This window comes from Pseudochaenichthys georgianus, chromosome 6 (assembly GCF_902827115.2).
Source record: "Pseudochaenichthys georgianus chromosome 6, fPseGeo1.2, whole genome shotgun sequence".
NCBI lineage: Eukaryota > Metazoa > Chordata > Actinopteri > Perciformes > Channichthyidae > Pseudochaenichthys > Pseudochaenichthys georgianus.
The window spans coordinates 24,295,199-24,310,847 of NC_047508.1; the positions used below are offsets into that span (position 1 = coordinate 24,295,199).

General features: G+C 44.9%; 1 protein-coding gene across 1 annotated transcript in view; it reads right to left on the minus strand.

Annotated features, from left to right (window-relative positions):
* Positions 1 to 786: 786 nt before the first annotated feature.
* The window catches only part of LOC117448595 (DENN domain-containing protein 5B-like), a 31,034-nt gene continuing 16,171 nt past the window's right edge, over positions 787 to 15,649 (minus strand). The window contains exons 11-21 of the mRNA XM_034085913.1: positions 11,311 to 11,389; positions 11,142 to 11,217; positions 9,214 to 9,342; positions 8,978 to 9,099; positions 8,546 to 8,691; positions 8,341 to 8,459; positions 7,389 to 7,573; positions 7,133 to 7,215; positions 6,492 to 6,618; positions 6,093 to 6,267; positions 787 to 2,164 (exon numbers count right to left, since the gene is read on the minus strand). Coding sequence (XP_033941804.1) covers positions 1,981 to 2,164; positions 6,093 to 6,267; positions 6,492 to 6,618; positions 7,133 to 7,215; positions 7,389 to 7,573; positions 8,341 to 8,459; positions 8,546 to 8,691; positions 8,978 to 9,099; positions 9,214 to 9,342; positions 11,142 to 11,217; positions 11,311 to 11,389 — 1,425 coding nt within the window. The 3' untranslated portion in view covers positions 787 to 1,980. The remainder of the gene's footprint in view (positions 2,165 to 6,092; positions 6,268 to 6,491; positions 6,619 to 7,132; positions 7,216 to 7,388; positions 7,574 to 8,340; positions 8,460 to 8,545; positions 8,692 to 8,977; positions 9,100 to 9,213; positions 9,343 to 11,141; positions 11,218 to 11,310; positions 11,390 to 15,649) is intronic.

Below are 15,649 nucleotides of genomic sequence, written 5' to 3' on the forward strand. Positions count from 1 at the left end.
GGGGGCTCGGCCCCGGTTGCTATGGCACATTGGAGAGCGTAAGCAAGGGGGCGGGGCCTGTCGTTTTACTATAGAGCGCCAGATGGCCCGCCTGCAGGCTCGGTGTCTAGCAGGGAGAAGCGCTTTGTTGATTTCAATTGCGTGACAGATTAGTGGTAAATAAAAGGTGGGAGAAACATGCCCTCCTCCATCCAGTGGTCAGTTCAGGGCGATAAACTACTTGGGTGATCTGACTGTAGATTCTTCTGCTTAATGTTTCAGTACTGGGTCAATAAGAAGGGTTTTCTCTGGAGTAATTCTCACAATTTCCCGTGGACTACAGTGTATACAATATATAATACTAATAATTTAACATAAACTAGAAAAGTTACTTGTTTGATTTAAAGATGCCCTCATTGTCAAATGACTATAAAGGCATCTTGTTAAACCCAAATTAGAAACATAGATACAAATCATGCACAGTTATGGCAGTGCATTTTTTTTATAGAAAACCTATCAAGGAGTCAAAGGTCTGCACAGTTTAGAAAACCCTCCCTCTGACCCTTAGAAATTAGACAGTTTAAAAATCATCCAAGAGAAAAACTGGAAAATTACTCAGATTTGTTTTGTTCAAAATCCGAACATGTTTTGGTGCAGTGACAATGACAGAATGGAACGGTAATTTAATTGTAATGCTGATAGGTTGGCTATGTTTTTTACTAAAGCTTGGAAAATCATTTTAATATGCAATATTCTTATATCCATTCAGCCACCACAGATTTGAGTTATGAACACAAAAAAAGTCAGTTATGTCAATATTACCTTTAATCTTTTACAACACAATTCATAAATAACAATTCATTATTGCTTTCTCTAATCTGTATTTAAATCATAGTAGAGGCTTGGTCATTGTGGGTTACATAGTGCTTGCAGGACAGTGAAGGAGACAGTGTTATCTTAATTCAATTAAAATGAATCAACATTAACATAATACCTAGCATTTTTTAAGAAACTGTGCTCTATTCATTGCCTAAAGAAAACAGAACAGTTTAGAAACAACAACATGACTGTCATTCACATAATCAGTAAAATGTGTCCATAATGGAATCTATGGTTTTAAACAGACGCAAATAAGATGCCTTTGTACATAAAAATATGCCACAAATTAATTACACCATAATAACAAATGGGCACAGTTCTATCAAAGGTCCAATAAAGCAAAACATAATGACAATGAGAGGCAGGGAAAGATTTTTGACAAGAGAGACAAATGCTATTTGAACCGACACATTTAGGACACTAGTTTGGTTTCAGTGTTTCAACAACGGAGGATTTCAGGAGCACAACTCTTCAGTAAGTGAGCCCAAACTGAAGTAAACAATGAGCACAGGCAAAATGTTACAAATGTTATAACAAGAGCATAATAATATAAGATTTTTAACATATTATAGAGTACGGACAATTATCTTTCTGGAGTATATGTACTAAGATATCCAATGAACAAGATCAGAAATAAATGTATATAATAAGGCCTGAGTCTTGATATCTCAGATCACAACACACTAAGACATAAAACAAACAAACATATTTTGGCCATGCATGTGCTTAGTTTAAAGTTCAAGTGCAAGCAATACAGCAGTTGAAGGAGAGTTATAGTTGTCCTTGGGTCAGGTACAGGTAATGGTGTGAACTGTGGGAATATCTACTGTAGATGTGGGATGATCAACGTCTCTATCTCTCCTCGAGGAAACTGAATTTCACAGTGTAAACAAGCATAGGACTGTTTCCTGAAGCAAATACAGTATAACACATTTACATCATTGAACAAGGCAATATTTTTGGAGATTGAGTTGCCAGTGGCTTCATGTAGTCCACAGTCCTCTTTTATGATAAAGTCATATTTCTCCAAGTTCTGAATGTTCTTATCCAACAGATGGAGAGATATTTTTAACCCTGCATTCCTGCTGTAGGTTACAGAACAGGGGTTTAATCTGTCAGGGGTCAGAGGTCAACTCCTTTGACCAGTGCAGTCTCCAGGGTGATGCTGAACTCATTGAGAGTGTGCAGTATGCGGGAGAGGGAGTGGACAGCAGCTCGGTCCCGCAGCAGAGACCCCTCCTCGTACGTCCGCAGTGTCAGAGGAAACTCTGCCAGCAGTGGGAGCCACTGAGAAAGAAGCCGGTCCCTGCCAGGAAGAAGAGGTTGGTGGTTAGTAGGCTACTGGTCCTAAAAACGCCTGATACAGTTTAAGATTAAGGTCTCCCTTGAAAAAGAGATCTATGATCTCAATGGGACCAATCTGGTTAAATAAAGGTTTGAAATGAAATGAAGATTGGAACAGGTTGAGTTAGGTGACTAGTACAAGACCTGGCTGTGTACCTTTTAATGAAACCATTTTCAACCATAAGAAACTAGGATTCATTTCATCTGAATATTTTCTAAATGGTAATATGGACCAGTGCAATATCCAAATCGCTTCACTTAGATCTGAATGATTTTTCTGCATCTCTTGTCCAACCAATACGAAGATGGACACTTAGCGTTTCTGAACTGCGTGTTATGTAAAGCAACCTTTATTGTGCCAAGGACCGGCAGATAGGCTACATTAAAAAAAAACGCGGACCGGTTGTCAATTTTAACTGATTTTAATATTTACTCCCCACCAGCAGGTAGCAACAGAGGCTAATTGTATGTAACAGCCTGAACAAATAGTTGAACAATATGCATCCAAAACATATTAACAACGTTTAAAAAAGAACCAGTGTCGTTTTTTGGTTTTTCGGAAAACCAAAAAACCGACGTTATTCAGTTTTTAAACCAAAACGGGAAAACAGATTTGACGTTTTGGTTTTGTTTGTATGATTTACGGATAATCCAGTGAATGCTGGGAAAACGAGGAGAAGGCGCATTATGCTGCTGCTGCTGCGGCGGCGGGGCGTGCGTGCGCGCGCGTCACTGGCATTTGTTTTCAGAAAATATTATGATAGTGACGTTCGTTCCGGTGCACGTCCGACAACATTTAGCACTACATCGAGATTAAGATTAAACTAATTTATTTTGGGAACACCCGCATATAGGCTACCTATGGAGTTAGCCAGATGTGTGTAAATTACTGTTCATGGTCATTTGAAAACAAATGCCGGTGTCGGACAGACACAAACACGCTGAGCAGAGCACATACACACACCAGCTTTGCTGGCAGTGGCTCACGGCAAAAGTTGAGCAATGTTCAACTTTTGAAGCCTCGGCAGAAGCGTCAGCCAATCGAATCGTATGCCAGTACAAGCTTTAGCCAATCAAACCGCTGCTTGTGTGTCAGGGGCGGGAGATTCATGTGATTGGTTGTTGGTCGAGCGTAACGGCCCGTCCACACAGCGGCGTGCGTTGAAGCTTGCCGGTGGGCGTGTCTGAAGATTGGGGATTTTTTGCGAGCAACGCGACCAACAACCAATCACATGAATCTCCCGCCCCCGACATACAAAGCAATAGCAATGTTAAAACGAAGTAAACTGGATATAAAATCCCCAAACAGGCGAAAACCTACCAGTTTCACCCACTGTCTCTGCCACCTCCCTCCATGCCTCGCTCCTCCGGTTTGTATCCCGGTAGATGAACAGAGACTGATCATTCAGCACCGGGTGATTCACTACCGCTATAATGAATTTTCCCTCAATTTTTTGGAATATGAGGAAATGACCTGCGTAGTCTCTCCCAGCATACAGGCGGTTTGATTGGCTAGCGCTTGTACTGGCAGATTTGCATAAACGGATTTCATTGGCTGACGCTTCTGCCGAGGCGCCAAAAGTTGAACATTGCTCAACTTTTGAAGCGAGCAACGCCAGCAACGCTCCACGTCGCTTCCCAAAATGCAGTTCGGCTAAAAGTGACGTCACCCCATTCAAAGTGAATGGGCAGAAGCGTTGGAAGCTTCAACGCACACCGCTGTGTGGACGGGCTGTAAAGCTGATCTGATGAAGGTAAACACAGCGAAGGCGGTGCGTAAAAAGGCACAGCTCTCGGCGCGCTGGTGCTGCATTTCTCAGAGGCGGAGTATACGTCCCGCTGCCTCCTGATGCTGCAGCCATTTCATGAAGTGAAGGAGGTTGTCCTTCTACAAAACAGCTGGCAGCAGATACCATGAGAGTCCCGGACATGAATTCATAGATCAAGGCAGACTGGTTTACTCTCCTGTTTTGCCAATCCGGTGCTTAAACAAATAGCTCTACACTCTACACTACACTCTTAAAATGAAGTCCGAGTTTGAAATATATCTCAAATGATGTATGCGCTGCCATTTCCCCACATAAACATAACGGTCTGCAATTAAACGGTTGTCTCCTGTGCGCTCCTCTTCCGACGTGGTGCACCGGTAACTTTCTCGTGCGCACGAGAGACTGAGACCCTGAGCCGCCGAATCCCTCGGAACATCATAAAAGCAGGGTCGGCGTCATGGGGGGTCATTCGCGGGCCATGCCCCCCCAAATGAGTCACTGTGCCCCCCCAACGCAGGGTGGGCAAACCTTGCCACTTTGCCGGGTTTTTTTTTTATAATCATATAAGTGAAAACGTTTCCACTAAAGGTTTTTTGTGTGAAATACATCAGAAATAAATAACACAAATATAAAACACAGCCTGAGGTGTGCTCACTGCTGCTCTCTGGTGTGTTGCTTGACCAATGACCCCCGACTTTAGTTTTGTTATCATTACGCGGCTGTGTGTTTAGATGAAAGCCCAGTGGCGATCTGTTCATCTGTTACACTGAATATACAGTAAAGTCATCGAAAATAATATGATATACAGTACAGTACAAGTAGCCTACTTCTGGGTCTCTGTGTTTCATTCAAGCTCGGCTCTGTGTGTGTGTGTGGCACGAGCGCATTTTGTGAGTGCGCGAGCGGTAACGTGGAATGTTGTTGTTAACATCTGGTTAGCTAGCTATGCTAACGGATAAAAAGAGCTGTTTCTACACCAAGGTGGAGGAGAGTCCTCTCCTGTCAGACTGAGAAGATCGTATAACCTCAGCTCAGTGAGGTAAGGACTCTCTCAGTGTTTAGCTAGTTCACTTTAGTGTAAGTTATCTCAGTGGGTCTCAAACGGTTTGGTCACCATTTATGTAAACAAGTATTTGCGAGGAACACCTTTATATGATCATTATAGTTATTAAAAAATAAGAGAATAAATGAAAAACGGGTATGAAATACGATAGGACAGTAACACAAGAATACAGTTTAAAAAGGGGAGTGATTAGTAAAATATCCATAAAGAAAAAGTAAATCTGTGTACAGTTCTGTTTCATATGAGAGATGAGAGATGTAGACTATCCATAGATCTCTTCATGTTGCTCTCAAAGTGCACCAGATTGATGCATTTAACTTCAATATTTAAAAAATAATCTTCCCGGGGAGCATGCCCCCAGACCCTCCTAGAGGAGGTTAGGTCCACCCCCACCTAAAACATGTTCACATGGATAGGATACAAAATACATTTGCACACTTTTTATATGGTGGCCTATGTCCATATGTTTCTGTTTTGGTGGTCGTGCCACAACCGTGCATACATGCACAAGTCATGGTGCGCTATAAAATAGCACTACACCCCTGCAATGTGTGTGAAAGACAATAGACTTTACAGCATGTTTTTGAAGTTGCGTTGGTGTTTGTGTGTTGGTTGTTGACGGCAGTGTGTGCCCCCCCTTGGTAAATGATTGCCCCCCCATTCGATTTGTTCTAGAGCCGACCCTGCATAAAAGCCATTTTCAACAGTTTTCTGGTGAAAGATTAACTAGGCTACTGGATGAAATAATATGACTGGTATAGGTGCGAAAATTATAAAATATTTTTATATATTTATAATTCTGCAAATATTACGATAAACTCAGCTATTTCGCGGCCCGGTACCGGTCCACGGACCGGGGGTTGGGAACCCCTGATGTAAAGGGTTCAGTGTGAGAGTGAATGACCAATTCTTTCAAATCAGATTATAGTCCATTGAAACTGTCTCCCTATTTATGGTTCACAAATATGTTTTTTAAGTGTATTAAACTGGATTCATTACAATATAGTACGAGTCCAATAATAAACCTATACTTTATAAACACAATGATGTCCACTCACCTGATTCCTAAGCAGACTAACAGCTGGAACTTGCCCTCTTTTCCAATGTTTCGTGGAGTGGCATTGATGGCGTTGACATAGCGGCACAGTGAGTCACACGGCGGACCTCTTGTCATCGTTGCTCCGTGCAGGTCACCCATCTGATCAGCCGTCTCCATGGAAACCACTGCCTTCTCTATAGGAAAGTGTTCATCACACTGTCAGTTCATAACATATTTATATACAGACAATAATGGAAAATAAGGTTGTAGAAGACAAACAGTGGTTGTTAACAAAACACATCAATCGTACTTTATTGCATGCAATTCGATATGTGACATTCATATTCATCACCACTAAATGGAGACAGGAAACAGACATCAGTAAAACATTACTTTGAATGAACTCGCAAAGGCTTACCCACAAAGTCCCAAACAAACACGTTCCTCAGGAAAAGACGGTTAGATTTAAGCCCGTGCAACAGGAAGTTCTCCAAGGAGAGCACCAGACCTCCTTCTCCACACAACAACACTGTCAGGTTTCCCCTCTGGGGGGGGGGGGGGGGGGGGGGGGGTGGGGGGAGAAATGGGAGTGAACAGAGGCACTAAAAGCAGGAGGCACATCTTTAAACTATAGACAGTACATCCCCTGAAATGTCCTCTAACCCTCAAATCCAAAATCCTCATGTCTCATTTACTAAAAAGAAGCAGAGCAAATGCTAGTACATTAGAGCCTGTGCACTACAGATGCTATTACAATAAATAGGAGGCCCATTACAGATAAACAAAAAGTGATCCATCAAGTCTCTTTGGAGCTTTTAACTTGCGATTGAGATGAGAGAGAGGCTAGTCTGATACACAACGAGACAAATGAGGCCTGCGCTGGAGCCGGGGTAACAAACCATGTTAGAGATCAAAATAACACAAGCAGGAGGATGACAGTCTTACAGCGCTGCTTTGCATTAACCATTTTCCTCACAATTTAGCTCAGTCAACCAACAACTTCAATGAATATGTTTTAATGTGTAATGCACACTAAACTATTTATTTAGAGTCACATACCTCTTGTTCAGGTTTGTGAAAGTGTTTAACAAGGTTGTTTGCTGCCTCTCTCATTTCTTCTTGTACTTCACTAGAAAGCATTCCTGTCAAGATAAATAAATAAAAGTTAGACAGAACATGAGGATGAATGATGACTAGCATGAGGGGAAGTGGCCTGGAGCTAAATAGAAAGGTGATACAGGAGCATAATCTGTTATTGTACCAACAACTAGGTCAGCTATTGTAACTAAAGAATGTGTTCTTTGTCAGTACGCACTGCTTCTACTGCCAAGCGATCCCAGCACTGCCCGCACACTCTGCGAGGGAGAGGCCAGCTCCGGCGGCGTCCCTGTCCACCGTCCAGCATCCTCCTCTCCACCAGGTGACACCAGCTGACCAATCAGAACTCTCTCCAGGCTGCCGTCTCCCACTCCTTTCCCCAGCCATCGGCCACATGGGAACCTTAAAGGTAGGAAGAGACATGGTTTCATTGTATGCTAATATTTATTATACAAGGGCCATTCCTTAATAAGTTCAGATTTAGTCAGTGTACATAGTTTATTTTCACAGTACAGTGACTCAATTTTAAAGTCTACATTACATTATTATAATGTGATCGAGCCGCTGTCTCAGAGATCTCAAATCATCATTCATCGTGTAAATGGAAGCATTACGTTGAGTAAAATGCCACCACCAATCCGCCCAATTTCAATAATCATTACTCAAATACATTTTGAAAGCAAAGATTTCTTACACAGTCAACTAACAATAGTCTGTCAAATCATCAGTCATAATTGGTTAACCGTCGAAATATAAGATGTTTTGCTTTTCTGTGATTTAAATAAACGTTTTAACTGAATATATTTGAGGTTTAGACAAAAACATACATAAAAAAACATCACCTTTGAAAAACTTGGATGGATATTTACGCTTTTTTCCGACATTTTAATAAATCAATCAATGAGTCGCTAATCTAGAAATCATTGGCAGACACCATGCTCGTCTTCAACACAATGCAGACTGCAAAGGTTGTAGCTGCTGCGATGGTTGGCCAATCACATGTTGCATTTATTCGAAGAACACTTATGGTGATTGGCTGCCACAAAAACAAAACATATACTAATTTCCTTTTAGATGTAGGTACAAAAAGGATTAAATGCAGGTATTGTTTGTACCAGTTGGTTATTTCAGTACTAGTGATGGAACCAGAGAGGAAGACGAAGGCTTACTTGTAGGTGTGTCCAGTGATCTCATTGTACACCATCACACAGTCAATCAGACACTTGGCCAGCAGGCCGGAGTTCTCCTGTCCCAGCTGCAGGGTGCTCAGCCTGCCCAGGTTCTTGCACTGAAACAAAAAGCACAAACCACATTAGAGATGTGTGTCTGTCAGACATGATGCTGACCTTACTGCTGCAGAGTGGGGTCACAAACCTGGAAATAAATCTCTTGTGTATTCTTTGTCACCGGTCGAACTCCTGAATCACCCAGTTCTCCTGACACGCACACCCAAGGGTCAACTGTTGCCATGGCAATGCTCAGCTTCTTCATGGGTATTATGACAACACGGTATGAAATACCTGGAGGGACACAAGAGTCCAAAAGCAACGTTTTAATTGATAATCATTCCATTTACACTAAAAAGACGTCAACTGTTTTCACAATACCCAGAGCAAAGAGAATTGTCACTGCATTGGGGGAGTTGTATTGAGGTCTCAAAGGTCTGTGTGAATCCATGGGTTACTGGCAGCAATTTGATTATATAAGGCCAGTGGGGAGGAGACACAATCACAAAGAAAACTTCCTGTATCCCTGTAAGCTATAATCTGCCAGTAAACTCTAGCTGTTCAAGTTTACAGGACTTACTGATGGAGGTGAAGACGCGTGTGAAACAGAGGTATTCCACAGTGTTGAGAGAGAGCAGGTGGAACAGAAACTGCTCCCTTTCTTCCTCATAGAGCAGGAATGCATGACGTTTATACAGCAGCCTGTCGGGGCACAAGAAGAAAGGGAAAAAGATCTTTCAGAATCATGACACTATAAATGACACCCAGAAACATGAGACTTGTGCGAGATTTAAGTCAGTACTGAGTGAGGCTGACCTGAGCAGCTCCTGGTTTGTAAGCAGCTCTTTCAGGTGCTGGGAGAGCATCTTCTTCTCCAGAGCCAGGTGGATCCAGGCCCGAGCCTGACCCACCTCAGACAGACCCTCACCCATGGTCTGGATGAACCTGGAAGAACAACAGATACATGGAAAATAAGCTCTAATGCGCAACTTTGTCTCATTACATTGTATACTAACTAGGTAAGTTTGACTTTAAAAGTGCATTACTTGATACACCTGGTAAAACATTACAGATCTATCTGCCTCTCAATCAAAATGCCAACTCACTACAGCAGTTGAAGGACTGCTTAACAGAGATTAAATCCTGGCTGAGCCAAAACTTCCTCACCCTCAATGAGTAGGCTCTGGAATACTTTGCCCCTCCATGTGAGGTCGGCCCAGACCCTGGGGTTTTTTAAATCAACACTTAAAACTCACTTTTTCTCTCTGGCCTTTGTTTAATTATTTATTTAGTTATTTATTCATTTAGTTCTTTATTTTAATATTTATAACATAACATAGGATTTCATAAAGTATTTTTAAAATAGTTTATACATTATTCGAATATAGGAATAGTAGATAGGATTACTTAAAATATAGTACCTTATATTTCATCTTTTTTCCCTTTAGACCCTTGCGATTTATTCTTAAAAAACCTTACCCACCCCCCATTTTCCCTCTGCTGGTTTATGGCCTTGTAGAGGGTATCTGGGTACAGAGTCGCTTAGATAAGTGGGGGAGTGCATCTGACGAAGAGATAGGTTGTTGTGCTCCCTATCTCTGTTTCTTATCCTATATCTAATAGAACTGCTCGGGTCTTGATAGATTGAGTGGGGAAGTTCATGAGATCTTTCTAGAGGGTTATCAAGAATAACTTTTATCCAATGACCTTTTCCCTCTCTGTCTGTGTCTGTGTATTCTCTTATTCCGATTAACCAAGCCAAATCTTTTTTCTTGTTTTGTATCTATATCTACGCCGGGATCCGGAGTCGAAGCTGATCCTCTTGCTGTAGTCCTGTGTCTTGGATCCTCTATCCTGAGTTCTGGATTAAGTCGTGGACTTCGGGTCGTGGCTGAACCTGTCTCTGCGGTCCTGCCTTGGGTCTCGTCATGCTGCTTCCCTGATGGCTTCCACAGGATTGTAGCTGACATCCTCGTGGATTCATCTTCTTATTACAGACACATGCATTTCCTAACATTCGGTCTATATGCTGTAAAATGTATTATCTCTTCGATTTACACACGGCATCTATTGCACGCCTGTCCGTCCTGGGAGAGGGATCCCTCCTCCTCCTACTGATATTCTGAACAATCTGTGCTGTTGTATTTGCTGTAAAGTGTCTCTACTGTAGGCTATTTTATTATATGTACAGCACTTTGGCTCGACCAAAGATCGTTTATAAATGTGCTATATAAATAAAATTTGATTTGATTTGATATGTAAAGCAACTGACTTTTACAAACTATTCTTCACCCTGAAATGTTTAATAGGATACGCATTATTTATTTTCATAATACAGTTTCAGTTTTATTAGATGTGATGTGTTTGCCATTTCTCTGTGTACACACCTCAATTTTCACACAAGATAGTCATTTTTGAGATCTTTGTTTTAAACAAAAGAAATAGGCAAGACTTAAGGAGATTGTTACTCCAAGGATGGCTATGAGTTTTCCATAATCCTCAGAGAATGAATGAAAGATGCTTTTCCAATATATGTTAACTTGCATGACCACAAATAATGAAACAACAAACAGGTAAAACATTATTAAAAAAAGCTGTGTAACTAAGTATTTCACTTTATATATTCTAGTAAGATCGAAGCATGTGACTCAGAACAGAGCAAATGGTTGAGATGTAACGTATGTTTAGTATATTATTATTAAAAAGTTAAGATGTATGTTTTTTGTGTCCTTTGCTCATGTTACCTCATATCCTGTATCAAAGATCCTCTCAGGAGCAGAGCGCCATCCTCAAACGTCTTCTGGTCCAAACCGTTACACCCTGAACAGACAGCAAGTAAAACACAAATGATGATCTGATTCCTAACTCAAGGATTTTACCAAGAAAACAAAACCAGTCACGTTGTTCTCTGACCTGGAGCCTCAGCTGGTGTCTCTGTCTTCCCCCAGGCCGCCTGGTAGTGGAGCAGATGAGACCAAAGGGCGGACTTCCCCTGTTCAGAAAAAACACACACGTCAATATTCAGAGCCTGCTCGTGCAATCACCTCTTTGTCTTCATTAGCATAATGTGGTTCTATTTCGTCCCTACTGACCGCCAGAGGCGGTGCTTTAAGCACTGGATATGTCCATCGCGCGCATGCGCAGCTCGAGTACCAATAACAACAAAGTCACCTGTGACCCACGTGACACCGGCTGTCGTCAGAGGATCTGTTCTTTTCATCTTCTCGCTGCGCGAGGGTACCGTGGCTACATTTGTGTAGCCTACAGCGTTCAGGTTTGAACGTTTGATCTGAGGGATTTCTCTGCAAGCAGCTGGCCGCGTGCAACTTCACGACTGACAGTCGGAGCTACGGGTCGTTAAGGCGTCCTCCAGGAGCTGTGGCCGGCTGTGCGCTGTGCAGAGCTTCGACAGACAGGTTTGTGTCAGCTTGTTGCTGGTGATGGCTGTGTCCCCGCATCCTCTCCCAGCCAAGTTGTCCTGATTGCCGTCTTATTTTTTGTTTGGCTTAGACTTTCTGGTGACGACAGTGTTCCCGCTTCCTCTCCCATAAAGTTGCCCTTATGCTCTTTTGAAAGTTCTGCTTGTGGCGTTGTGCCCGAGCTATCATTAGCATTTGAGTCCCAGCTTTGGCTGCGTCCCTCATTCAATTTAGTATGGAAAGCCCAGAGTGTCATACTTTAAACCCGTTTTTCGTTTAGATGCAGAGAGTAAGGTAAGTACTTTCTATTTCTTAGAAGCTATTATCTGGTCTTAACATTTGTGTTCTGACTTGGTCGCTTGATTGTTAGCAGCAGCCGCTTGGCTAACACCTTGCTGTTGAGCTTAACTATTAACTCAGGGCAGTGCTCCCGCTCCCGGTAACATAGAGTTTGATTGCAGTAGCGCTAGATCGTTGTATTACTGCTCCTAGTACTAGACTCCTAGCACTAGGATGATATGCAGAGAACATCTTCACTGCGGGTGCTGTGTGCTCTGCATGTGCGGAGCATGGTACTGTAACCATGGCCTACGGTTCTATGCGGGCTGTTCTCTTTCTTAGAAGCTAATTATCTGGTCTTAACATTGTTCTGACTTGGTTGCTTGATTGTTAGCAGCAGCCGCTTGGCTAACACCTTGCATGTACTGTTAAGCGCTTCATTATTTAACTCAGCCGGTGAGGGCAGTGCTCTCGCTCCCGCTCCCGGTAAACACATGGTATGGTTGCAGTAGCGCTATATCGTTGTATTTACTGCTCCTAGTACTAGACTCCTAGCACTAGGACGATATGCAGAGAACAATCTTCACTGTGTGTGCTGTGTGCTCTGCATGTATGGCCATTAAGGAGGATTTCATCCTCCCAATATTATATTGTCTAGTGGGCAGCCGCTTGGCTGACACTTTTAGGCACCGGCCACAGTTACTATTGTAACTAAGGTTCTAAGCCGTAAGTACTGGCCATAATTACTACTGTAACTACGGTTCCAAGCCGTGTAAGTACTGGCCGTAGTTAATACTGTAACTACGGCTCTAGGCTGTGTAAGTACTGGCCATAGTTACTACTGTAACTACGGGTTTAAGCCGTAAGTACTGGCCATAGTTACTACTGTAACTACGGTTCCAAGACGTGCAAGTAATGGCCATAGGCAATACCGTAACTACGGCTCTATGCTGTGTAAGTACTGGCCATAGTTACTACTGTAACTACGGTTCTAAGCCATGTAAGTACTGGCCATAGTTACTACTGTAACTACGGTTCCAAGCCGTGCAAGTACTGGCCAGAGTTACTACTGTAACTACGGTTCTATGCTGTGTAAGTTCTGGCCATAGTTACTACTATAACTACGGTTATATGCCGTGTGAGCCCTGGCCATGGTTACTGCTGTAACTACGGCTCTGTGCTGTTCTCTTCTTTAGAAGCTAGTTATCAGATCTTAAACATGTGTGTTATTTGACTTGATCTCGCTTGATCGTTAGCAGCAGCCGCTCGGCTAACGTCTTGCATATACTGTTAAGCTTCTTTATTTTACCCAGCTAGGTGAAGGCAGTGCTCTTGCTCCCGCTCCCTCTACCGGTAATGTGGATGTAGCTACATCCCTTTTTCTGTTCGGCGAGTAGTAGCACCGCTCTACTCTTCCCGTTCAGCAGGTAGCTGGTGAAGGCTGTGTTCCCGCACCCGCTCCCGGGTTACGCTGCATCTGGCATTCGTCTCTAACTCAACCAGTGAAGGCAGTTCTCGCCCCCGCTCCTGGTAGACGCTGAACTGCCTCGTTTTTCCGTTAAGCAGGTAGCCGGTGAAGGCTGTGTTCCCGCACCCGCTCCCGGTTACACTGCATCTGGCATTCGTCTCTAACTCAACCAGTGAAGGCAGTTCTCGCCCCCGCTCCTGGTAGACGCCAAACTGCCGCGTTTTTCCATTAAGCAGGCAGCCGGTGAAGGCTGTGTTCCCGCACCCGCTCCCGGTTACGCTGCATCTGGCATTCGTCTCTAACTCAACCAGTGAAGGCAGTGTTTTCGCACCCGCTCCTGGTAGATGCTGAACTGCCTTGTTTTTCTGTTAAGCAGGTAGCTGGTGAAGGCTGTGTTCCCGCACCCGCTCCCGGTTACGCTGCATCTGGCATTCGTCTCTAACTCAACCAGTGAAGGCAGTGTTCTCGCCCCCGCTCCTGGTAGACGCGGAACTGCCTTGTTTCTCCGTTAAGCAGGTAGCTGGTGAAGGCTGTGTTCCCGCACCCGCTCCCGGTTACGCTGCATCTGGCATTCGTCTCTAACTCAACCAGTGAAGGCAGTGTTCTCGCCCCCGCTCCTGGTAGGCGCTGAACTGCCTCGTTTTTCTGTTAAGCAGGTAGCTGGTGAAGGCTGTGTTCCCGCACCCGCTCCCGGTTATGCTGCATCTGACATTCGTCTCTAACTCAGCCGGCAGTGTTCTCGCCCCCGCTCCTGGTAGACGCTGAACTGCCGTGTTTATTAATCCAGCCAGGTGAAGGCAGTGCTCTCGCTCCCGCTCCCTCTGCCGGTAACGTGGGTGTAATTACATCCCTCTTTCTGTTCGGCGAGTAGCAGCAACGCTCTACTCTTTCCATTAAGCAGGTAGCTGGTGAAGGCTGTGTTCCCGCACCTGCTCCCGGCTACGCTGCATCTAGCTACCTACAGAATGGTTCATTCATGTAGCGCCTGTATGGCTTCTCTTGAGCCCGAGGACGGCCATGACCGCTGCCCCTCCTGCCTCGGCCGCCTCTGGCGGTCAGTGGGGACGAAATTCGTGCATCTGAGGGAGGTTCTCACGGTAAACGCCTGCATGAGCTGTAGCTGCATGCCTCGGGCGCTCAGAGTGGCTAGAATCACTGAGGTGGAACGTCTGGCAGCAGCCAACAGACACCTCTCCTTGTCACATCATCCTCCAGATCAATTCGGCCGTTCCCGGCGACTTGAGGGAGCGATGGCTATGTGTGCTCCCCCCAATAGGACTAGAAACAGGCTGTCCTCTAAAGTGGATCGGCTAGCTGCCGATAGGGGCATGATGAAGTCGGTTGGCGCCCCTCCTTCGGTTGGCGCCCCTCCTTCGGCTGACGCACCTCCTTCGGTTGACGCACCTCTGTAGCGGGACGCCTTGTCGCTGGCCCAGTCACCACTAACTGAGGCATGTAGGAGAGTCCTCCGTAGCGTACCAGTCGAGCCAGGGGAGCTGTTTAGGTCAGCTGCCCTGGAGGCACTGGAGCATGCCGCCCAAGCTAGGCAGACCAGGCAGCAGCACTCGGGTTTCGCAGACCTGTGCCCACTCCCAGCAGGCCCAGGGGCTGCTCTAGCAGCCGCACTCAGCCGCCGGATTACAGGGGAGGTCTGCAGAGGTCTTAGCGGCCCACTCAACCGCCTCCCAATGACTTTCGTGCCCCAGGTCGCCCGCCTTCCAGGCGGCCTCGTGCCCCAGAGCTTTACCGGAGCCCCCCAAGAGGCTCCAGGGTCCGGGGGGCTGGGCCCTGAAATCCCGGGGGCGGTCGTCGGCTGCTTTCCCAGCAGCAGCTCAGTTACTGGGCGGTCTGTACTTCCGTCCCTTGGGTGGTTTTCACCTTAACCAAGGGGTACGGACCGCAGCTCCGGCCCCTAGCCTTCGGCTGGGTCTAATTGACAGTCGTCAGCGATCCGGCAGGGGCCCTAGCTCTGGGCCAAGAGTTGTCCGTCCTTCTGTCCAAGGACGCAATCAAGCCAGTAGACCCTCTGCTTAGCCCAGGGGGTTCTACTCGGCGTACTTTCTCGTGAGCAAGAAAGTCGGCGGAT